This window comes from Pteronotus mesoamericanus, unplaced genomic scaffold (genome assembly GCF_021234165.1).
Source record: "Pteronotus mesoamericanus isolate MK-2021 breed Mesoamerican mustached bat unplaced genomic scaffold, CSHL_Meso_final contig_78, whole genome shotgun sequence".
Taxonomy (NCBI): domain Eukaryota; kingdom Metazoa; phylum Chordata; class Mammalia; order Chiroptera; family Mormoopidae; genus Pteronotus; species Pteronotus mesoamericanus.
The window spans coordinates 16,717,995-16,743,165 of record NW_026555258.1 but is presented as its reverse complement, the minus strand read 5'-3'; the positions used below and the strand labels follow the sequence as shown (position 1 = coordinate 16,743,165).

Here is a 25,171-nt window from a genome sequence, read left to right as displayed (position 1 = left end):
CGTCCCAGGCCTGTCGACTCCGGGACAGTCCAGGCCAGCCTGTGTTTGCTCTGTCCACAGTGAATCAAGTTCCAGCCATGGGCAGCCACATCCCACAATGCCCAGCTGCCTGGCGCTGGGAGAGTAAAGGAGCAGCAGGCAACAAGGGAAGAGCCTGGCAGCTGAATCCCGTCCCGGCCGCGTAACCAAACACGGCCTTGGGCATGTCATTGCCCGTCGCTGAGCCTCAGTGTCCCCCTCTGCAACATGGGGATACTGTGCCCTTCCCTCCTTGCCAATCACAGACAGGGCTATCGTTTCATAATAGCATGGTAAAGGGAGTGGAAAAAATGATAGTCAACTGCTTTTTGACCTATAAAACCCACGGCATCTTAGGGTTCAACCCAATGGCAGCACCATTCAAAATGAGAGCAGCTGCATTTCGTGCACGCTGCCTGTGCACCCGGAGTGTGTTCATGTCATATGCTCGCAGCCCGTGCATAACCCTCTGAGACCGACCCTGGCTCTTCGGATGGGGGGAGCTGAAGTCCACAGAGGTTACCTAAGTTGCCCAAAACCACGGAACAGGATCTGAACTGTAGCAAACCTTCTTTTGGGGTATTTCCTCAACCAAACTCAAACTTCCTAATTCGCAGAGTTTGCGAATTACATTGGCTCTGCCAATGTACTTTTGTGGCTGCTCAGGCGGGAGACCACAAAGTACTCATGGACTCAGAGCTCAGCCCGGGTCTGACGAAGGATAGATCAAGTGGCTTTCTCAGAAAACGAATGCTCTCAAATGGGCTCATTTCCCTGGTTGTCTAAACCTCGCCTCTTCACCGCGCCTCCCTTCCTCGCTGGGCCATCTCTTTCCTCATCTCTCTAATGGGGGGAAATATCCTATTTCCTTGCTCCTACTACAGCCATAGTTTTGCATTCTGATATCTTTAGAAGTGAGATGTAACCTGCGATCACTGGAGCAGTTACGGCGTGCAGGAACCTGTCTTTCTTTCCTCCCCACCCCAGCTTGTCATTAAACTGACGGTGATAATTACTATAAAGGGGCAGACACTTAGGAGCAAATTTGTTTCATTTAACAAGCACTGACAAACATGAACCAAACCCTGCTCTTGCCTTGGTCCCCACTTCCCCTTAGATAACTGTAGCTGTCCAGGGCGATAGCTCCCCTCCTGGAGCAGGTCCTTGCTCTGAAACCCTTGCAGGCAGTCAGTGGGGGAAGTCAAAGGTTCCTCTCACCTCTGGGCCTTGGTTGCTGCCACCTCAGAATAATCTCCTGAATGGCACATCTTGAGGAGGCTCATTCGGAACCCCTGCGGAGTATATGGCATACGCTTTACCGAGTCTGGCCTTCTTTGCTCAGGGTAATGTTTATAGGATTCATTCACATTGTTACATGTGTCAGTGGTTCGTTTCTTTTCATTGCTAAGTAATCTGTTGTGGCGTGAAAATGCTACGATTCGTTTTTCCATTTTCCCGTTGACAGACAGTTGAACTCCTTCTAGTTTTTGCCTATTTTAAGTAACACTGAAGTCTTACACATGACATATGCTCCTCTTTGTCTGGAACGGTACGGTTATTTTAGAAAGCAATCTGGTCACTCCCTGAGAGCTCTCATCGGAGGAAAAAATCACAATCTAAAATGCTATGGGCAATTATATCTCAACGAAGCTGGAAAAGAATAAAATAAAATCCTCTGGGAGTATAGACAGGACATGATTAAGTAAATGCTAACCGAGGACGTGAATAAAAGGTTACGTGTGCTTTAAAATTGTAACTACAGAGTACACTGAAGTATGAAAAATTATTGGAGATATATAAAATGAACGAGAATGCAGTCTGATAAGCACACCCTAGTAGTTCCGTAAGTCCTATCGGTGAGGATAGAGATGTGACCCGGGGCAGCTCCCGAGGCCCGCTGCGCGCTGGGCTGTTCCGGGCTGGGGGACACCCCGGGGGGAAGAGAGGCAAGCTGCCTGTTCAGACAGCAGAGGGTAGAGACAACGCAGAAATAACTTCCTGTTTTACCTGCTGGGAGGCGAGTCAGGTGACACACTTACTGAAAACAGACGTTTGCCTTTGTGCCTCCCTTTTTTGGAAATGTCCTTGCCTCCAGGCCTGGGTTGGAGCCCTGCTGGACCTTTGTTCTTTCACCCTTGTTACCACACTCAGGTGGGACGGAGTCCACGTTTGCCCTACCCACACCCCTACAGTCATTCTGCACCCCAAGGACCCTCCACCCAGTGCTGGCCTGAGAACCCTCCAACCTGCCTGAAATGTTTGATTTATGTCTGCGTCCCTCAGAGAAAGAGAGGGAAATGGAGAGAAACATCAGTGCGTGAGAGGGAGTTCAACGGGTTGCCTCTGTCACTCGTCCTAACTGGGAGCCGGCCAGCAACCCATGATGTGCCCTGACCGGGAAGGCAACCAATGACCTTTTGTTTTGCAGGAGGATGGCTGACAAACAGAGCCAAGCTGGCCAGGGCATCCACCTTGGCTCTGGACAGCCAGGAGGGAATGTTCTGGGTGTGGCATTTCGGAAGCACTTCCGGATTGTGTCACAGTGGATTCCCAGCGTCCCGCACACAGCTCATTATAAAGGTCACCGCAGACTTCAGCCACCAGTACCACCTAAGTCTGGCGCATCTTTGTCTCAGCATGGCACTGCCTTGGGCCCTTGCAGTCTTGAGCCTTCTTCCACTGCTGGATGCTGGGAGCCCGGTGTGTACCAATCACACGGTGCCTATCACCAAAGCTGCCCTGGACCGGGTGAGTGCCTGGGCCCCTGACGCCGTGGGCAGCTCTCTCCCTCCCTTCCCGTTCCCCTGCTGGCTTGTCATCAGCCCCCTCTCCTGATGCTGCCCTTTTCTCGCCCGGGTCTGGGGGAGGCAATCCGGTCAGCCTCCAAAGGCTTTGCGTTCCGCTGCCTCCACACCTGGAATCCTCATTGCAAAGTCCCTCAGAGGGGCCGCCGGGGGTGGCGGTGATGCTGCTTCTTGGAGTGAGCTCCTGCATGCCCGCTCCTGCATGCCTGCTCCTGCATGCCCTCTCCTGCATGTGCACTCCGTCCTGGGGCCCTCAGTCTCCTGTTTTGCAAAATGGAGAGATCTGGTCCGGCTTCTTCCCAACCTCCATCACTTGCCTCTGGCTTTCCCCAGATCTCTGGCCGGTGGTTTTATATTGCTTCGGCTTACCGGTACCCAGCGTATAAGGAGCTAGCTAGCAAGATAAAGACCGCCTTCTTTTACATGACACCCAACCACACGGAGGACACGGTACTGCTCAGAGAATACATAACCATGTAAGACCCTCACTGGCCAGCTCAGCCCAGGCCCAGCCCCAGCTCCTGGCTTGAACTCCAGGTACCCCAGAGACCTTGAGCAAGCCCCTCCCTCTTCCTGGCCTTAGCCTTCTCCTGCATGAAACGCATGGGGGTCTGACTCGACTTGCCATTCGACTCCTGCTGCTCAGTGGCTGCACTGTCTACTTCTCCCTGACTGTCTTACTGATTGTCTCCTCACTTCTGTCTGGCCTAGTGGGGACAACTGCACCTATAAATCCAGTAACCTGACAATCAATCGGGAAAATGGGACCCTGGTTAAATACGGTGAGCCCTCGGGGGGAAGGCTGCTGTATGGAAGGGGGACGTGGAAGGGGGAGAAGCCCAAGGGAGGTGGGCATATGGGACTTTGGGCACAGAACACATGGGAGAGGCCCACTCTTATATCTGTGTCGGCCCAGTGCCTGCGCACCAAAATAATCCGTAATAACTGCCAACATTTCTGAGCTCCTTCTATGCGCCAGACACTGTACAAAGTCCTTTATGTGAAATAACCCACTTGATACTCTTAAGCAACCCTGGGAGGACATTACAGTGATCAGATGAGAAGATGGAGAAACAGAGATGTCCACTAGTTCCTACGAGGTCACACAGTTCGTGACGAGAATTGGGTTAGGGCCCCCAGTCAGCTCCAGGACTGTCCCCCTTTCAACCCCTCTCTGTCCTCTGGGAGCTAATGGTGGCAGCCTGTTTGCTGGGCAGGAAGAGACTTTGCCCATGTCTCCACCATCACTGCCGTGGGGGCACAGGGTGGGAACAAGGAGGCGCCAATGGAATTGAACCAACACCAAAGAGGAGCCCTGAGGCTCCTCTCTGAACCTCATGTCCCTCATCTGTAAAATGGGCAGAAAGGCTCTGACAACCACAGTTCACGCGAGGCTCCTCTGACTCCACACACGTCAGTGTTCAGTGTGGGGCCTGGTGCGCGGTCGGAGAGAAGGACACGTGGCCCAGGTAGACCCCTGGCCCCTGCCGATTGCTGTGTGGCCCTGGGCACACCCAGTTTCCTCACCTGTGAGTTGGGAACCATTGTACTGTTCCCATGGTCTCACCCAAGGGCTTTGTCTTCCAGAGAATGGTACAGGACACTTTGGCTACTTGATGCTACCCAAGGATAACAGGACCTACATGTTAATTGCTTTCCCAGACGACCCACAGAAAATAGCAGTATCTTTCTATGGTAAGTATCCCCCTAAATCCCACTGAGGCTTCACCCAGGAGCACCTACTCCTGGGGCTCGCGCCACAGACTCCCAGATGTCCCTAGCCTGTCACCAGCCCCCTGCACATCCTCACTAGTCCCTCTGGTCCCTCCTGCAGCTGACAAGCCAGAGGTGACCTCGGAGCAAATGGACCAGTTCTACGAGAACCTCTGGTGCAGAGGCATGAACAAGTCAGAAGTTATGTATACCGATGATAAAAAGGTGAGTGCAAGGCCAACTCAGTGATGCTCATGTGAGGGTGCTCCTGTCTTGGGCAGCGCAGAGGTCCAGAAAAGGAAAGGTGTAAACTGGGGCTGCACAGCAAAGAAGGAGATCCTGCTTTTAAGGACCTACCTCACTGAAGAGAAGGCTGAGCTTCAGAGAGGCCCATGGCGGGAGTGGGGATGAGAGCCCAGAAGGGATGTCTCTGGAGAAATAGAGAAGGAACCCTCCTCGCTCCTTGGGACCCCGGGAAAGGGCTTATGAACATCGGCCCTGGTGGGGGTTCCCTGGCCCACAGCCTGCTCTGCCCACCTACGGGCCAGGGGACCTCGTTCAGGCCACACGGCCACTAAGAGCCTCAGCCGCATCTTCTGCAAAATGGTGGTGAGAAATCCAGATCCACATAAGGGCTTAGCAGGTCGTAAGTGCTCTGTAAATTCCAGTTGTTCTTAAGGCTTTGAGCCCCCATTCCAGGGCTGAATCAGCCGAGGCTCAGGGAGAGAAATGACTTCCCCAAGGTCACCCAACGGAAGTGTCAGAGACCGGACTAGAGCCATCCTCATGCTTCTGCCACAGTCCAGAGGGGACCTCACAGTTCCCCCCAGGAGCCCCCTGCCCTCCTCCCATCATGGCGTTTTCTTCTTTTCCCACTCCCCAATAGGATCTCTGTAAGACGCTGGAGAAACAACATGAGGAGGAGAGGAAGGCCAAAGGCGAGAAGACCGAGAAAGACACAGTATTGGATAAGGACGTCGGAGACGTCGGGGGTCTGTCCTGAGCCCCCCTTCCAACATTTGTACCTCAGTTCTTTCCCTCTGTGGCATCAATAAAGCTTCTGCTTTGGAATAAGTACTTGGTCACATAAGCTCCTTCACTCATTCTCCCAATCATTCACGTTGAGGCTGCCCAGAACTGATCCGGGAGGACCACCAGATAGGACCCAAAGGAGATCTGGTGGCTAAGGGACAGGGGGCCCTGAGGCAGGTGTGGCCAGGCATGAAGGGCCTCTCTGCAGACCTCGCCTGGCCATCGAGGGAGGCGAGTTGGGAGGGCCTGACTGTAGGCAAGGAGAGTCCGTGGATGCAGCTGACCCTGGTAAGAGTGGGGGCCCGGGCCAGGGCAGGGGCAGATCAGGGGAGACCGAGGGACCTAGGTCAGGGGGGCTGGGTGTCTCCCTGAAGTGTCCTCATGGCAGCCTCTGGGCACCCAACATCCACAAGAGGATACGACACCGGGGAATGAAGTTTGCCCCCAGAAACCAGCCCTGTTGCTCATGCGTTCTGAGCCCTGGAGATGGGGCCCTGTCGGAGGCGGGTCCACTGAGTAGAATAAAGTGAACTGAGCCCCTGAAGCCAGGAGTCCAGCAGGAAAAGCCCAGCCTTCTTCCTCACACGGGGCCTTCACGATTTATGTCCTGTGAGGGAAGGAGCGCCGCTCAAGTGGCACAAAAGTTGGAGCTGAGTTGTTCAGAAAATCCAAAGTGTCCTAAGCCACATCGAGCAACAGGTGTGTTACCCAGGGGCCCGACGCTGAGTCCCATGGCTCACACGCGGACACCCTCCAAAGAGCCGGCTCCGGGGCCCAAGCTTCAGCGTCCTTTGCTCTAAACTGGAGCCACTGCCCTGGGCCCCCACCGGGTTGCTCCCCTTTTCCATCCTGACATCCATGGGACAGCCTCTTGGCACCCTGAAGAGTGTGGACCCAGAGACTCAGAAGCTACAGGAAATCTCCACATCTGTTTTACTTTCAACGTGATCACACCCTCGTTTTTACTCCATTTCCCCCCCAATACCCTTTATTCCCTGTTAACCCACCCTCCCCCATCCTTGCCATCACCACGCTGTTGTCCACGGCCTGAGTCCTTTTTCATCCTTGTTCAATCCCCGTACCGCCTCACCCGCCCCCATAGCTGTCATCCTGCTCTCTGTGTATGAGTATGACCCCATTTTGCTTATTAATTCAGTTTGTTCATTAGATTGCACATAGGAGTGAAATCGTGGTATTTGTCTTCCTCTGGCTGGCTTATACCACTTAGCCTACGGTTCTCCAGATCCATCCATGCTGTCACATGGGTAAAATTCTCTTTGTGTTCATGAGTGAAGTAGTATTCCAATGTGTAAATATCCCTTCGTCGTTCTATGCACTCATCCACTGATGCACACTTGGGCTGCTTCCTTATCCTGGCATTTTTAAATAACACTGCAATAAACATAGGGGTGCTTATGTTCTTGCAAATTAGTATTTGGGGTTTCCGCCGATGTATTCCCAGGTGGGATCACTGTGTCAAAAGGTAGTGCCGTCGTTAATTTTTCGAGGTCTCCATACTGTTTTCCACAGTGGGGACAACAATCTGCATTCCCACCAATAGTGCAAAAGGCTTCCCCTTTCTCCACATCATTACCAGCACTTGGGTGATCATTTATTAATGATAGCTGCGCAGGGATGCACTCCTCGGCTCTGGACTTTCTTCAAGAGGGTCTGGAGCCCACTGAGTCCGCCCGCTGACTGTGTCGCTTACAGAGGTGGTTGGTCGGTGGTGCTCTGACGCGGTCTGTAGCTGTCTGCTGGGTGCACAGGTTCCGGGGTTTCCTGGGTGGTGCAGGCCAACATCAGCCACTACCGGCATTCTGCCTGGGGCCACCCAGCGTGAGCGGCAGAGCGATCCGCAGGCCGCTGCTACTTGTGCTGGGCTCTCAGAACCCAGGCGAAGCCAGCTTGTGAGCCAAGGCTAATGCTACTAGATCCAGGCCGGGGGCCACTTAGCAAGAGGTACTGAGGCTCGGGCCAGCCAGGGCTGGCTCTTGCCTGTTGGAGAGGCTCTAGGAACATCTGAAGCGTGAGCCAAGACAAGGCAGTCACGTGGAAAAGCCGCTGTTAAGAGCTTGGGTGGGCCCTGCAGCTGGGTGGGGCAGACCCTCAGGGAAACACCGGGGTGGGCCACGGAGTGTGAGCCAGGTTGAGGTAGTCTCCGATATGGCTCCAGCCAGCCTGCTCTGTGGGTGGAGGGCACAGAAAAGGAACAATGGCCTCTGCTCGGAATTCTGTCTGGGAGAAAGCTATCTCCCAGGTGTCACCCTGATTCCAGACACTTCACGTCCTCGCTGTATGCCACTGGTGCCCCTTCACTGCTGCCCCCGTGCTGGAGTTCAGAGGGAGCGAGTCTGAGTACGTCTGTGTGTGGGCCCTTTGAGAGGAACCGTTTGGAATCCTGGACACTGGAACCCTGGGCTGGGAGGCCTGGCGTGGGGCTGCCACCCCTTACTCTTGAGATATCCCTCCTGGACTTAAACCACTGCACATGGGTCTGGGACCTGCCCTTTCCCCACCTCCCCGTCTCTGCATCTCTGTGCCTCCCCCCAGTCTGAATGAACGTGGCTTCTTTAATTTCCTGGTTGTCGGACATTCATTCATCGATGTCTGTTGATTACGAGTGATGGTTGTTCTATACTTTAGTTGTAATTTTGATGTGTCTGTGTGAGGAGGTAGCTGCATTTCCCTATGCCACTCTCTTGGTCAGGAAATCCCCAACACCATTTATTGCATAAACTTTTTTAGCCCATTGCATGTGCTTGCTTCCTCCATTAAATATTATTTGACTATAAAGTTGTCGGTCCATTTTTGGGCTCCCATTTCATTCCATTCATCTATGTGTCTGTTTTATACCAGTACCATGCTGTTTTCATTTCTTTGGCCTTAGAGTGTAGTTTGATATTAGGTAGCATGATTCTTCCAACCTTGTCCTTCTTTCTCAGGATTGCTGTTGGTATTCCTGGGCACTTTGTGGTTCCATATAAATTTTGAAATATTTGTTCTAGCCCTGTGCAATAAGTCATTGGGTCTTGATAAGGATTGTGTTGAATCTATAGATTGCTTTGGGTAGCAGGGACTTCCTGATGATGTTCATTCTCTCTATCTATGAACACAGTAAGCGTTTCCACTTATTTGTATCTTCTTCAATTTCTTTCCTCAGTGTCTTATAATTTTCTGAGTGCAGGTCTTTTACATCCTTGGTTAGCTTTATTCTGAGATATTTTATTCTTTTTGGAGCAATAGTGAGTGGATAGTTTTCTCAATTTCCCTTTATCATAGTCCATTGTTGGCATATAAAAATGCAATATTTTCTGGGTATGGATTTTCTGTCCTGCTCGTTTGCTGAATTCGTTGATCAGCTCTAGTATTGCTTGGTGGAATCTTTAGGGTTCTTTATGTACAATATCATGTCATCTGCAAATAAAGACAGTTTTACTTCTTCCATTCCAATTTGCATGCCTTTTCCTTCATCTTCTTGTCTGATTGCTATTGCTAGTACCCCCAGAACTATGCTGAATGAGAGACGTGAAAGCGGACCTCCCTGTCTCATTCCTGATCCTGACGGGAACCCTTAGAGTTTTTGCCCATTGGGTATGATGCTGGCAGTGGATTACTTATATATGGCCTTTATTATATGTATTTACATTCCCTCTGTTCCCACTTTGCTGAGTTTTTAATCATACATGGGTGCTGTATTTTATCAAATGCTTTCTCTCCATCTGTTGAAATGATCAGGTGGTTTTTCTCCTTCATTTTGTTTACGTGGTATACCACATGTATTGATTTGCAAATGTCGTAGAACCTTGTATTCCTGGAATAATGCTACTTGATCATGGAATATGATCTTCTTGATGTGTTGCTGTATTCTGTTTGCTAATATTTTGTTGAGGATTTTACTGTGTATGCCTACAAGTTTCTTTCTTTGTAGTGTCTTTACCTGGTTTTGGAATTAGGATAATGCTGGCTTCCTAGAATGAATTTGGAAGCCTTCCCCCATGCTGAGTTTTATGAAATAGTTTGAGAGGATGGGTGTTAGTTCTTCACGCAATATCTGGTAAAATTCACCAGTGAAGGTATCTGGTATAGGCCTTTTGTTTGCTGGGAGTTTTTTTATTACTACTTCAATTTTACTAGGTGTGATCTGGCTTTGAGATTCTCTGATTCTTCCTAGTTTAGTTTAGGAAGATTGTATATTTCTAGGAATTTATTCATTTCATTGAGTTTGTCCAATTTATTGACATAGAGTTGTTTATAATATTTTCTTACCACTCTTCGTATTTTTTTGGTGTCAGTTGTTACTTCCCCTCTTTCATGTCTGATTTTATTTATTTGGGTGCTCTCTCTTTTTCTTGAAAAGTCTGATTAAAAGTGTGTCCATCTTATTTATTTTTTCAAAGAAGCAGCTCTTGGATTCATTGACCTTTTGTATAATTTTTTTCAACTCTATTTCATTGATTTCTTCTCTGATCTGTTATCTTCTCTTCTAGTCAGTTTGGATTTTGTCTGTTGTTCTTTTTCAAGTTCCTGTAAGTGTAAAGTTAGATTGTTTAAGCTTTTTCTTGTTTCATGACATAGGCGTGTAATGCTGTAATTTTTCCACTTTGGACTGCCCTCACTGGGAACAGCAGATTTTGGGGTGTTGTGTACTCATCTTTATTTGTTTCAAGGTATCTTTTGATTTCTTCTTTGATCTCATTGTGGACCGATTCATTGTTTAATAGCATGTTATTTAGCTCCCATGTCTTTGTGTATTTTTCAGCTTCCTTTTAGTATTTCTTAATATATATTTTATTGATTATGCTATTACAGTTGTGCCATTTTTTCTCCCTTTTATTCCCCTCCACCACCTCTCCCCACAGCATTCCCCCCCTCTTAGTTCATGGCCATGGGTCATACATATAAGTTCTTTTGCTTCTCCATTTCCTATACTATTCTTAACCTCCCCCTGTCTATTTTGTACCTACCAATTATGTTGCTTATTCCCTGTACCTTTTCTCCTATTCTTCCCTCTGCCCCTCCCCTCTGATCTCCATTTCTATGATTCTGCTCCTGTTCTAGTTGTTTGCTTAGGTTTGATAAGTCCCTTTAACATTTCATATAATGAGGGCTTGGTGATGATGAACTCCTTTAACTTTACCTTATCTGGGAAGCACTTTATCTGCCTTTCCATTCTAAAGGATAGCCTTGTGGACTTCAAGATGGTGGAGGAGTAAATGGAAGTCACACTGACCTCTTCCCAGGAGCAATCTGGAATTACAACTAAACTGTGGAGAAATCACCTGGAACATATAACAGAATAATAATGAGAGAGGAGCCTTATAACCTCAGACAGACAGAAGAATCAGCTTTAGCACCACCTAACTGGTAAGGATTGTGGTAGAGACTTGAGAAGACGGGCAGGGAGCCCAGAGACGGCAGCACCAGAGGGATATTGAAACAGCCAGTTGGATCCCCCTGAGAAGAGCGAGGTCTAAACCATAAGTGGGAATCTCCAGCCTATAGCACCAGAGCCCAAAAAGTACACAGATAACAACCAGCTGTGAAAAGTGGCAGGATTTCTCTCTGCCAGAGATGGGCAGCTGGAGATGCAAAGAGCCTTTTAAAGGGCCAATGCATAAATTTTTATTTGCAGCTACTTACCCTGGTCTCCAGGAAAGGCAGGGGCAGAGTGGGCTAGAAACGCCTGAGGAGAGACTAGGGAAGGAAGCTCTGGGGAGATAACTGAGAGAGTAGCTGGCAGGATCCCAGTGCTGACTCATTCCCCATACAGCAGCAGCCATCTTGCTCAACAGATCACTCCCATGAGTGGCACCAGCGTGAGAGGACACAATAGCACCCTCCCCAGGAGGGACTCTCCCCCACCCTGTGGTGCCTAAGCCTGACTGCTGAGTACAGAGTGACTAGATTAACAACTGAAGGAGGCAGCCACAGACAGTAGATTCCTTGAAGTCTTGAACAGACTGCCTAAGGTCAGACAGGGTCAACATGTGACATCATCAGAGGCAGATCCAGAAAGAAAAAACAGCAGTCTCCTACCATAGAAGTTCACACCACAAAGTCAGGAAATCAAGACAGATCAATTTAAGAAGCAGAAGAAAAAAAGAAGAGTCTCCTAAATAATGGGAAGACAGAGAAACACCCCCCAATCGAAGGGAAAGCAGGAATCCCCAGAAAGAGAACTAAAAGAAATAGAGACAAGTAAACTCTCAGATATTGAGTCCAAAACAATGGTTCTAAGGAAGCTCAATGAGCTCAGAGAGAATTACAAAAAAACTACAGGGAACCTATGAGGAACTTACTGCAAACTACATCAGCATGAAAAAGGACATGCAATCGATCAATAAGAGGCAAGAGGAAATGAAGAATGCAATTTCTAAATTGAAGAACACAGTAGAAAGAATCAAAAGCAGGCTAGATGAAGTAGAGGATCAAATCAGTGAGCTGAAGGACAAGGTAGAAAAAAGCTTCCAGAAAGAGCAAGAAAATGAAAAAATACTCAAAAATAATAAAGAGGCAATTAGGGAAATGCAGGACAACCTGAAACATAATAATATCTGTCTAATAGGTATACCAGGAGAAGAAGAGGAGGAAGGGATAGAGAATCTGTTTGAAAAAGTAATGATGGAAAACTCCCCTAATTTGAGGAGAGAAAAAGTCATTCAAGTCCAGGAAGCTCAGAGGGTTCCATTCAAGAGGAATCCAATGAGGCCTACTCCAAGACACATCATCATTAAAATGGCAAATATCAAAGACAAACAGAGAATCCTAAAGACAGCAAGGGAGAAACATGTAGTAACATACAAGGGAGCCCGGATATGGCTAGCAGCTGACTTCTCAATAGAAACACTACAAGCCAGAAGGGAATGGCAAGACGTATTCCAAGTCATGACAAGCAAAGGCCTGCAACCAAGACTGCTCTACCCAGCAAGGCTCTCAATTAAAATAGAAGATGAAATAAGGAGTTTTCCAGACAAAAGAAGGCTAAAAGAATACACCTCCACCAAACCAGCATTACAAAATATGCTAAAGAAACTGCTTTAAGATGAAGAAAAAGAGTCTATGAATACACAGTTCCTTTCACAATCACCAATGCTTGATATTACCAATATTTTTAATACTTATCAATATAATTGTGACAATGATGTGTGATTTTAATTGTTACTTTATTATTTGTTGAAACTAAACCTGTTTTTGTACATTTCTTGCCCATGTCTATTACTTTTAAAAATGGTTTAAATGACTTTTTGGTATTCTTTATCCATTTTTTTGATTAAATGTCTGTAGAACTTTTTCCCTAAAAGAAAACAAAAAGTAGCAACCCTTTATAAGATGTGTGGCAAATACTTTTCTTACCTATTACTTTTCCTTTATTTTTTATATGTATATTACTGTATAGTCTTAAATGTTTAATGTAGTCATATTGTCAATATTTTACTTTATAGCTTCTAGGTTTGAATATTTTACTTCAGGGTAAGAAAAATATTATTTTGTATTTTCTCTTAAAACTCCTTACATTTTACATATTGATTTTTAACTCACCTGAATATTTTTTTGTATAATGAATGAAATAGGGCTCTCTCTATTTTTTTATTTCAAGTAACAATGGTCCATGCACTTTATTTGTTGAATAAGCCTTATTTTCCCCATTGATTTGAAGTATAAATTTCAACATATATTATATTGTTAGATATATATGTTTGTTTCTAGAATGCTCTTTTTATTTCATTGATCTACTTGATTATTTCTGTGCTGGTGTCATGTTCATCAAAATAAGAAGCTTCTGCATGGCTAAAGAAAACGTCAGGAAAATGAAAAGGGAACCAACCATATGGGAAAATATATTTGCCAATGAAACCTTGTACAAGAGTTTGATCTCCAAAATACATAAAAAACTCACACAACTCTACTCTAGGAAGACAAACAATCCAACTAAAAAATGGACAAAGGACCTGAACAGACACTTCTCCAAGTAGGAAACACACATGGCCCAGAGATATGTGAAAAGATGCTCAACATCACTAGCCAGCAGAGAAATGCAAATTAAAACCACAATGAGATACCACTTCGCGATGGTCAGAATAGCCATCATAAACAAATCAACAAACAGCAAGTGCGGCCAGGTTCTGGAGAAAAGGGAACCCTAGTATACTGTTGGTGGGAATGCAGATTGGTGCAGCCATACGGAAAACAGTTTAGAGTTTCCTCAAAAGGCTGAAAATGGAACTGCCTTGTGACCCAGCAATTCCACTGCTGGGATTATACCCTAAGAATCCCCAAACACCAATTCAAAAGAATCTATGCACCCCGGTGTTCATAGCAGCACAATTTAGAATAGCCAAGTGTTGGAAGAAACCTAAGTGCCCAACAGTAAATGAGTGGATCAACAAACTATGGTGCATTTACACAACAGAGTACTACACAGCAGAAAGAAAGAGCTACTACCCTTCACAACAGCATGGATAGAACTGAAGAGCATTATGCTAAGCAAAATAAGCCAAGTGGTGAAAGCCATATGGTCTCACCTAGAAGTGGAACCTAATCAACAAAACAAACAAACAAGAAAAATATAACCAGCAACACTGAAAGGAAAAACAGACAGTAACAAGAGGGAAGGTGGGAGGGGATAACAGGGAAAAGAAGGGGAAGGGTCAAATCAAGGAACATGTATAGAGTCCATGGACAAAGCCAAAGTGGGAAAGGATAGAGGGTTTTAAGATTCTCTCCTTATCTTTAATCTTGAGTAATGTAATTATCATGTGCCTTGGTGTGTGCTTCCTTGGGTCCAACTTCTTTAGGACTCTCTGAGCTTCCTGGATCTCCTGGAAGTCTATTTCCTTGGCCAGATCGGGGGAGTTCTCCTTCATTATTTGTTCAAAGGAGTTCTCAATTTCTTGCTCTTCCTCTTCGCCTTCTGGCACCCCCGTGATTCAGATGTTGGAAAATTTAAGTTGTCCAAGAAGTTCCTAAGCCTCTCTTCATTTTTTCAAATTCTTGTTTCTCATTCTGTTCTGGTTGAATGTTTATCTCTTCCTTCTGCTCCCAGTCATTGATTGGAGTCCCGGTTTCTTTCCCTTTACTGTTGGTTCCCTGCATATTTTTCTTTATTTCACTTTGCATAGCCTTCACTTTTTCCCCCATTATGTGACCATACTCAACCAATTCACTGAGCATCCAGATTACCAGTGTTTTGAACTGTGCATCAGGTAGGTTGGCTATCAATTCATTGCTTAGTTCTATTTTTGGAGCTTTGATCTGCTCTTTCATTTGGGCCATATGTCTTTGTCTGAGCACACCTGTTACGTTGGGTGGGGCAGAGCCTTAAGTATTCACCAGAGGGCGGTATCCCAGGTCACTGCATTGTGATACTGTGTATGTGGGAGGGGTCCAAGAGGGAACAATGCCACTTACTCGGCTCTTGGGTGGCTTTCAGTCACTCCTCCAGCTACCCACAAGGAAATCAGGTCCTTCTAGTGCTGGTTCCCAGGTAGGTGGGCTTGTGTATGTTCTAGGTGCCTGTGGTCCTCTCCAACAGACTCTCCTGTGAGGCTGAAAGTTTCTCTAACTTCGGCAACCCCCACAAGTTTTTACAACCAGTGGTTTTGAGGTTTTCTTTTTCCCACACTGGAACCCTGGGTTTCATGGTCTATCTCGTTCCCCAGCTGTTCCTCCTGCTAATCCGCATGCAAATGTGGGACCACCCAGTCCACCAGCTGCCACCTCACTCACCTGGTCCTCCAGGTACCACCTTGCCACATGTCCTCTCTGCCTTGGCTGCTTGTCTCCGCCTTCCTACCAGTCTGGATGAATGTTTCTTCTTTAGCTCCTTGGTTGTGGGACTTCCATACAGTTTGATTTTCTAGCCATTCTGGTTATTTTCTGTTTTTAAATTTGTTGCTGTCCTTCTTTTGCTTGTGCAAGGAGGCAAAGTGTATCTACCTACACCATTATCTTGGCCGGAAGTTTCTTTCTTCTAGTACTGATTTCTAGTTTCATAGCATTATGGTCCAAGAAGATGCTTGATATGATTTCATCTTCTTAAATTTATTAAGACTTGTTTTGTGTCTTATCACGCAGTCTATTTTAGGAAATGTTCCATGTGCACTTGTTAAGACTGTATATTGTGTCCTGGCTGGTGTGACTCAATGGATTGAGTGCCCACTTGCAAACCAAAAGGTGGCCACATTGATTCCCAGTCAGGTTACATGCCTGGTTTGTGGGGAAGATCCCCAATTGGGGGCATGGGAGACCTCCATGGGGGAGAGGGAGAAACCAATAGATGTTTCTCTCTCATATATCGATGTTGCTCTCCCTCTACTTCTCCCTCCTTTTCCCTCTCTCTAAACAATAAACATTGAAAAAAATATGTATATTCTCTTTCTTTTGGGTGAAATGATCTGAAGATATCAATTAAATCCATAGGATTTAGTGTGTTGTTCAAGGCTGCTGTCTTCTTGTTGATTTTCTGTCTCGTAGGTCTTCCTGAGGTATCTCCATCCCAGCAGGCCCATGGGAAACACTGATCCAACCACAGAGAAGCTGGGGGGAAGTCATCCCAGGGGCTGGCATTCTAAGATATCCCAGTGGTCCCAAAGTGTCCCACTGTCTACCTCAGGGGAAAGGTCCTCAGCCATGTCTCTACAGAGATGGTTACTCCCAAGGGTGGGACACAGGCAGGTGGATAGGTTTGCACCAGAGACCCGGGCCCCATCCCTTCTTATCAGGCTTCCTAAGGAGGATCCAAGCCCAGGAAAATTCCTCACTTAAAAACTATCTGTCTAGCCCTGGCTGGTGTGGCTCAGCTCATAAAGTGCTGGCCTGCCAACCAAAGGGTCTCTGGTTTGATTCCCAGTCCGGGCACACACCTGGGTTGTGGGCCGGGTCCCCAGTTGGGGGTGCATGAGAGGCAACCACACATTGATGTTTCTCTCTCTTTCTCTCCCCCATCCCCGCTCTCTAAAAATAAATAAATAAACATTATTTTTAAAGAAACTATCTGTCCATTCACATATAAAATACATATGATTAGCTGGAGGTGGACTAGTGCAGGAGGCTCCCAGAGATTGCATCTGGACAGAGGTGGCCTTCATCCCAACACTTCCGTCAGGGGCCAGTGCCCTGGGAAGTAACTTCACTTGATGACCGGGGCCCTTCTGTTTGGAAAACACTGAGACTGAGCTCGCGGGGCCTGTGCTGGAAAGAGGACTCCTCATAAGGGGTCTTCAGGGTAGACAGCAACAGGCCGGTTGCTTGGTCACTTGTCCACCATATGTCCCTGAGCTTGGCATGACATCAGAAGAGACAGGAGACCCTCAGGCTGTGGACCCAGCATTAATTGGCTGACAGGGAGTGGTTCACGTCAGAGACGTGACGCCACAGTGGGGAACGGTGGGTCTAAAAGTGAGAAAGTCTTGGTTTCTTGGGCCGCTCTAACAGTATCCCAGAACTGGTGACTTAAAAGTAACAGAAATGCATTCTTTCCCAGTTCTGGAGGCTAGAAGTTTGAAATTAAAGTACTGGCAGGGCTGCCATCCCTCTGATACCTCTGGGGGAGGTTCTTTACCTCAGCCAGCACCTAGTGTCCCCAGACATTCCTTGGCTGGCAGGTCAGCATCTCAATTCCTGCTCCATAGCCACCCGACATTCTCTATTTGTGTCTCTGTATTTACATCTTTTTCTAAATACGGCAGTAATTTTGGATGATGGCCTCTAGCCAAGCAGCCTGGGGTCTGGCTGCCTGTTGCCATGCACAAGCATAACACAGAAATAGTGGAGGAAGGAAAGATATTTTTATGATAAGTTTGCCTGATTTGGAGGATCTGGGGTCCCCCTGGTCCAAGCCATTCTCTTCTGCACAAATACAGAAATCCCCTTGTTCCCAGAAAGATTGAAACCCAAAGCCATGCCCAGCACTTCCCCATCATTCTTAATCTGTAGCTCAAGGCTGCTACGTATGGCTCTTCATCTCTCCCACTCCAGGCTTTCTCCCTCTTTGTCTCAGATGCTTGTGGGTTCTAGCATTGCCATCACTTCGCGCTGTTCTTCTCTCTCCTGTGGCCGGTGCGCGCTACCAGATTACTCATACTGGTCATGCAAGGGGCTCCCTCAAAGAGCCCCAGCACACAAGGCAGCTAGTGCCCCCCGAGCTGACGAACATTCCCAGCCTGCTGCTCCATGTGCTACCCCCAGCCTCTGTGTGCTGCTCGCAGCGCAAGAGTGGGAGTGCAGTCCTGGACCTGTGCACTGTGCTGCTCAGGGTCATACCGTTCAGCTGGCCCACCACTGGCAAGATGTGTGTTCTGCATACAGGATACAGTCTCTGCAGCCGGCTCCTGACTGTCATCTGCACTAAATGGCCAACCCAAATTCACCTTCAATGCCAAAAACAGAAAAACAGATCGGGACCCCCAAGGTGGAATAATGCGCCCAGGCAGAACTTAAGCCAAGGGGCGAACAATAACAAAAAATGGCAACCACCCCAAAATAGAAACTGGCAACAGCCAGGTAGGAATTACCAGCCTCGGCCTCAAAGGAAAAATGGGATTACTGGTAGAAACAAAGGACAGAATACATTTATAACCAGAAACAATTATGCAGGTCAGAATTTTAAGCCTAGGCAAAGCAACACGAAGCAGATCCAAGGACAGGCCAGAAAAGCTGCTCAAGACTTCTTTTCAAAGAACCCGGGTCAATCCCGGCCTTAGACCGGGGCAACAGATATTAGATAATAGGCCTTACAGTAAGCTTATCCTCGTAAATAGTCGGGAAAAGGTAGCTGAATTCCTTACAGACACGGCATCCCAAACAATCTAAGTTAAGGAAGATTTTAAAGTAGAAAAAGGATTTCCTGTTAATGTAGAAGGACTAGATGGTAAAAGTACACATTGCTTTGCTATTAAATTCTTTATTCTTCGCTATAACTTAGAACCTGTAGAAGTAAGAGGATATACAACACCTACTGTTGAAAATATAACAGGAATGGGTAATTTACCAATTGTGTGAGGAGATTTCATTCCATCCAAAACCCTCCGACTACAGAAAGCAAAATTAGCACAGGTAAAAATGGAGCCAAGTGTGGTGCCTAAACCCTCCAGAGCTCCGCATACTAAACAATATCCCCTGAAGGGAGGACTTCAAGAAGTAAGAGAAAAAATACAGGGACAATTTAAGGTTACTAATCTCATACCACAATGTAAAGCAATACAAGAATTGAAATATCAAATTTCTTCGCTAAGTGGAATACCAAACTTGAGTCAACCAGGAAGGAAGCTGTTGCACTGAGGACTTGCAATAGGCCTAGCAGCAAACTTTAGCTGGGCAGGAATACAGGAAGGAGAAACACCAACGTTAAGGTCACACCCACTCTCAGCAGAAAAGAAAAATTATCAGCGTTTTAAAGAAATTCAGGATGAAATCAGCATGATACCGCCTGCGAGGAGAGAAATCAGACAAACAGTCCATCCATCGGGGCCAGGACTACAGTAAAGGCTTGAAACAAACAGAGGAGGGATGACTCAACAGAACTGTGTGATATACTGCAAGGTAATCTCTTAACCCTAAGGGCAGAAGTACTCAACAACCAAATCCATTTAAAATGTGAAAGTTTATGCCCCTCACTACAATCACGTGAAAGTGGAAAACAACGTTTTGTGTGTATTGTAATCTACAAAATGTGAAACTTACGTTAACGTCTCCGAAAAAAATTATTCGGCTTACAATTTTTTGATTATACACTTGTAAATGCTCAAGATTTCACGGTGTACTTTCCAAGCACAATTATTGTAGCTTGGGCAAGATTTAAAACTACAAAATAAATTGTGCTACAAAATTTACCCAGTGCGTTAATAGTGCCTCCACGAACACCTTGGGATGCCTTCTGCATAACTCCGTTTTGCAGTAGTTCCTCTAGGAGCGTTAATCCTGTATCAGATAGGACTTTGGCAACACCATATACACAAAAATATGTAAACATTAATATGTGTTAATATTTGTTGTTGAAACTTGTGGCCTACGAATTAGGTTAAAACTATAATGGCATGAGGATTATTTTTCAGTGATTCCTACCACTCTCTTTTCCTTCCTCACCATTGTGAGAACCAAGGGGTGGAATGCAGAGAGCAGGACCAAAAAATGGCATTGGTCCGATCGGGATAGCGTCATGTATGTAACGCCAAGTGGAGTTGCTCAGGTCAACTGAAATGGCTGTCGGTCAGCCACGACACTTCGGTTCAAGAGGAAAATTACCTAAGTCCGAGTAAAGACGTCTGGCAAGGAGACATATCTGCCCACGGGGTCAGAGTGGCCTCGCCCGCAGAGCGGGACCACCCGCAGATGGTCTCCGATGGGGAAATTCCACACTTGCCAGCAGGGGTGTCAAGCAGAGCAGCCGTGTACCACCCATAGGCTCCTGGGCCATGTCATCAGGGAAGGCAAGACATTTATTGAAAAGGCCCAGAAGGGCGGAGCACACCACTTGCAAGCTATGACTGAGGCAGGTTCCAGGCCACTGCTGAGACAACCGAGCTCCACACAGCAGAATGCTGCTCCACGCCACGCTGATCTCCCTTCGCATGGGCCACTGAAGTGTCTGCCCTGCTGGACTGAGGACTCTGCCCACCCTGCTGCCACCTGGCTCCAGAGATCCTTCCTTGCAAGATGGTCACAACTCCCTTGCCCACTGTGCGAGCTCCTGAAACTGCAGACTTATTAGCCTCTGGGACTTGGGTTTCTTATCTCCCATTGATTGCTATGCGTGTGTTTTGTATTACTCTAGGGTAGGTAGAGTGGGAGTAGGATATTGACGTATGCTGATGTTCTACTTTGAGTGAACCTGCATTCAATAAATGCTGAGTGAATACCGTAGTGCGCGCTCCGGCCGAATCCCTGGTGCCGGGCCACTCAGCAGGCAGCTACTGAGCACTTGCTCAGCTGACTTATAGGAGAGGCTGTATCATGAACATATGCTCACGACACAGTCCCTCAGAGAAAGAGAGGGAGAGAGAGAGAAACATCAACGCGTGAGAGAAAGGTGGACCGGTTGCCTCTTCCGTGCGCCACTACCTACAACTGGGCCCCCAACGCAGGCATGTTCCCTCACCGGGGAATACAACGGGCAACTCTTCACTTTGTGGAACGACACCCAACCAACAGAGCCATGCTGAACAGGGTATCCATCTTGGCTTTTAACAGCCAGGAGGAACATTCCACTCTGTGTGTGACATTTCCCAAGTGCTTCCTGGTTGTGTCACAGCAGGTCCCCAAGGTCCTGCGCACAGCTCATTATAAAGGTCACCACAGTCTTCAGCCATCAGTACCACCTAACTCTGGTGCATCTTTGTCTCAGGATGGCACTGCCTTGGGCCCTTGCAGTCTTGAGCCTTCTTCCACTGCTGGATGCTCGGAGGCTGGCATGTACCGATTACAGGGTGTCTATCACCAAAGCCACCCTTGACCAGGTGAGGGCCCGTGTACCTAAATCTCCTGGGCAGCTCTCTCCCTCCTTGGGTTTCTAGTTCCCCTGCTGACTTGTGATCAGCCTCTTCCCTGATGCTGCCCTTTTCTCTCCCGGCTCCGGGGGTGGCAATCCAGTCAGCCTCCAGTGGCTTTGCGTTCCCCTGCCTCTAAACTTGGAAGCCTCATTGCAAAGTCCCTCCAAGGGGCCGCCAGGGGTGGGGGGTGATTCCTGAATTTGGAGTGAGCTCCTGCATGCCCGCTCCTTCCTGGGGCCCTCAGTCTCCCAATTTGCGAAGTGAAGAGATCTGCTCTGGTCTCCTCCCAGCCTCCATCACCTGCTCCTGGCTTTTCCCCAGTACTCCGGCAAGTGGTATTATATTGCTTCGGCTTTCCGTTCCCCCGAGTATAAGTTGGCAACTAGGAATATCAAGACCGCCTTCTTTTACGTGACACCAGGCGACACAGAGGACACGGTACTGCTCAGAGAATACGCAACCATGTAAGACCTTCACTGGCCAACCCAGCCCCAGGCCCAGCCCCAGGCCCAGCCCCAGCTCCTGGATTTAACTCCTGGTACCCCAAAGACCTTGAGAAAGCCCCTCCCCCTTCCTGGCTTCAGCCTTCTCATGCATGGAACAGGTTGGGGTCTTGGTCTAATTACCACTTGACACTTGCTCCTCTGTGACTAAGACTGTCTAATTCTACTCAACTGTCTAATAGTTTGTCTCCCCTCTTCCGTCTGGCTTTAGTGGAGACCAGTGCCTCTATACTTCCCGTGTTCTGAGGATCCATCGGGAAAATGGGACCCAGCTTATACCTGGTGAGCCCTCAGGGGGAGGGCTGCTGTGTGGAAGAGGGGGTTGGTTGGGGGAGCAGCCCAAGGGAGGGGACATGGGGGTTTTGGGCATAGAAAACATGGGGGAAGCCCATTCTTATATTTGTGTGGGTCTGGTGCTTGCACACTGGAATAATCAGTTAAACGGCCAACATTTCTGAGTACTTTCTATGCTCCAGGCACTCTTTGAAGTGCTTGATGTGAATTAACCCACTTGATACTCTTAAGCAACCCTGGGAGGACATTACAGTGATCAGATGAGAAGATGGAGAAACAGAGATGTCCACTAGTTCCTACGAGGTCACACAGTTCGTGACGAGAATTGGGTTAGGGCCCCCAGTCAGCTCCAGGACTGTCCCCCTTTCAACCCCTCTCTGTCCTCTGGGAGCTAATGGTGGCAGCCTGTTTGCTGGGCAGGAAGAGACTTTGCCCATGTCTCCACCATCACTGCCGTGGGGGCACAGGGTGGGAACAAGGAGGCGCCAATGGAATTGAACCAACACCAAAGAGGAGCCCTGAGGCTCCTCTCTGAACCTCATGTCCCTCATCTGTAAAATGGGCAGAAAGGCTCTGACAACCACAGTTCACGCGAGGCTCTTCTGACTCCACACACGTCAGTGTTCAGTGTGGGGCCTGGTGCACGGTCGGAGAGAAGGACACATGGCCAAGGTAGACCCCTGGCCCCCGCTGATTGCTGTGTGGCCCTGGGCACACCCTGTTCCTCACCTCTGAGTTGGGAACCATTGTGCTGTTCCCATGGTCTCACCCAAGAGCTTTGTCTTCCAGAGAATGGCATAGGACACTTTGGCTACTTGATGCTACCCAAGGATCGCAGGACCTTCATGCTTTTTGCTTATCCAGACGACCCCCAGAAAACTGGGCTATTCTTCTATGGTAAGTATCTCCCCAAATTCTACCCAGACTTCACCCAGGAGCACCCACTCCTGGGGCAGGCACCACAGACCCCTACCTGTCCCTGACCTGCTACCAGGGCCCTTGATATCCTGAAAGTCCTCTTACTCTTTCTGCAGCAATCAAGCCAAAGGTGACAGTGAGGCAAAAGAATCAGTTCTATAGGGACCTCAGGTGCAGAGGTATGAAGAAGTCAGACGTCGTGTATGGCGATGATAAAAAGGTAAGTGCAAGGAAAACTGAGCGGTGCTCACGCGAGGGTGCTCCTGCCTTGGGCAGCTCAGAGGTCCAGAGAGAGAAAGCTCCAGCAAGGGTGCACAGCGAGGAAGGAGATCCTGCTTTACGCACACCTCACTGCAGAGAGAGCTGAGCTTCAGAGAGGCCCATGGTGGGAGGGGGGACAAGAGCCCAGAAGGGACGTCTCTGGGGAAAGAGGGAAGGCGGGTGGAGCAGGGGGGAGGATTGAGAAGGCTAAGAGGAGGGCGACAGCATGGCCAAGGACTGGTGGTGCCAGCTTGGGAAAGACACATGAAGGGAAAGATTGTCGCAAGGCCCTGCCACCATGCCGGCCTCTCAACCACGCAATGGAGGGCGGGTATGATTTTGGTGCCCAGGGTCATCTGACTGCAGGCAGCAAGCCCAGGACCACCAGCCCGATTTTTGCTGTAACTGAGCATTACCTGAGTAACGGTCTCATTACTTTCCTGTAAACCTGTGTTAAGTGGAAGGCTTTACTTGGTCTTGTTTTACGCAACCATATTTGAACTCCCAGAGCTGATGAGCCGCTCACACTTTGTTGGAAGTACATGGCATCCTTTCAGCATTATTCAAATAAAAATGTCCCCATCTGCTTGCCACGAGGTTATCTCCCATGACCAAGGGTGAAACAGACTGTCCCCTCGCTCCTGGGGACCCCGGGAAAGGGCCTATGAACATCGGCCCTGGAGGGGGGTTCCCTGGCCCACAGCCTGCTCTGCCCACCTACGGGCCAGGGGACCTCGGTCAGGCCACACGGCCACTAAGAGCCTCAGCCGCATCTTCTGCAAAACGGTGGTGAGAAATCCAGATCCACATAAGGGCTTAGCAGGTCGTAAGTGCTCTGTAAATTCCAGTTGTTCTTAAGGCTTTGAGCCCCCATTCCAGGGCTGAATCAGCCGAGGCTCAGGGAGAGAAATGACTTCCCCAAGGTCACCCAACGGAAGTGTCAGAGACCGGACTAGAGCCATCCTCATGCTTCTGCCGCAGTCCAGAGGGGACCTCACAGTTCCCCCCAGGAGCCCCCTGCCCTCCCCCCATCATGGCGTTTTCTTCTTTTCCCACTCCCCAATAGGATCTCTGTAAGACGCTGGAGAAACAACATGAGGAGGAGAGGAAGGCCAAAGGCGAGAAGACCGAGAAAGACACAGTATTGGATAAGGACGTCGGAGACGTCGGGGGTCTGTCCTGAGCCCCCCTTCCAACATTTGTACCTCAGTTCTTTCCCTCTGTGGCATCAATAAAGCTTCTGCTTTGGAATAAGTACTTGGTCACATAAGCTCCTTCACTCATTCTCCCAATCATTCATGTTGAGGCTGCCCAGAACTGAGCCCGGGAGGACCACCAGATAGGACCCAAAGGAGAGCTCAGGTGGCTAAGGGACAGGGGGGGCCTGAGGCAGGTGTGGCCAGGCATGAAGGGCCTCTCTGCAGACCTCGCCTGGCCATCGAGGGAGGCGAGTTGGGAGGGCCTGACTGTAGGCAAGGGGAGTCCGTGGATGCAGCTGACCCTGGTAAGAGGTGGGGCCCGGGCCAGGGCAGGGGCAGATCAGGGGAGACCGAGGGACCTAGGTCAGGGGGGTTGGGTGTCTCCCTGAAGTGTCCTCATGGCAGCCTCTGGGCACCCAACATCCACAAGAGGATACGACACCGGGGAATGAAGTTTGCCCCCAGAAACCAGCCCTGTTGCTCATGCGTTCTGAGCCCTGGAGATGGGGCCCTGTCGGAGGCGGGTCCACTGAGTAGAATAAAGTGAACTGAGCCCCTGAAGCCAGGAGTCCAGCAGGAAAAGCCCAGCCTTCTTCCTCACACGGGGCCTTCACGATTTATGTCCTGTGAGGGAAGGAGCGCCGCTCAAGTGGCACAAAAGTTGGAGCTGAGTTGTTCAGAAAATCCAAAGTGCCCTAAGCCACATCGAGCAACAGGTGTGTTACCCAGGGGCCCGACGCTGAGTCCCATGGCTCACACGCGGACACCCTCCAAAGAGCCGGCTCCGGGGCCCAAGCTTCAGCGTCCTTTGCTCTAAACTGGAGCCACTGCCCTGGGCCCCCACCGGGTTGCTCCCCTTTTCCATCCTGACATCCATGGGACAGCCTCTTGGCACCCTGAAGAGTGTGGACCCAGAGACTCAGAAGCTACAGGAAATCTCC

The 25,171-nt window shown here is 48.6% G+C and overlaps 2 protein-coding genes across 2 annotated transcripts; both read left to right on the top strand.

Moving 5' to 3' along the window:
• The first annotated feature begins 2,608 nt into the window (after positions 1-2,608).
• Positions 2,609-5,609, top strand: LOC129079630 (alpha-1-acid glycoprotein 1-like). The gene is made up of 6 exons (XM_054584914.1): positions 2,609-2,766; positions 3,156-3,298; positions 3,534-3,604; positions 4,410-4,517; positions 4,657-4,760; positions 5,422-5,609. Exons 1-6 carry the CDS (start codon positions 2,656-2,658, stop codon positions 5,536-5,538), a joined length of 654 nt encoding a protein of 217 aa, XP_054440889.1. The 5' UTR covers positions 2,609-2,655; the 3' UTR covers positions 5,539-5,609.
• Positions 5,610-20,911: 15,302 nt separating this feature from the next.
• On the top strand, positions 20,912-24,285 carry LOC129079629 (alpha-1-acid glycoprotein-like). The gene is made up of 6 exons (XM_054584913.1): positions 20,912-21,022; positions 21,377-21,519; positions 21,770-21,840; positions 22,642-22,749; positions 22,887-22,990; positions 24,098-24,285. The coding sequence occupies exons 1-6, from the start codon at positions 20,912-20,914 to the stop codon at positions 24,212-24,214; spliced, it is 654 nt and encodes a 217-aa protein (XP_054440888.1). The 3' UTR covers positions 24,215-24,285.
• The last annotated feature ends 886 nt before the right edge of the window (positions 24,286-25,171 follow it).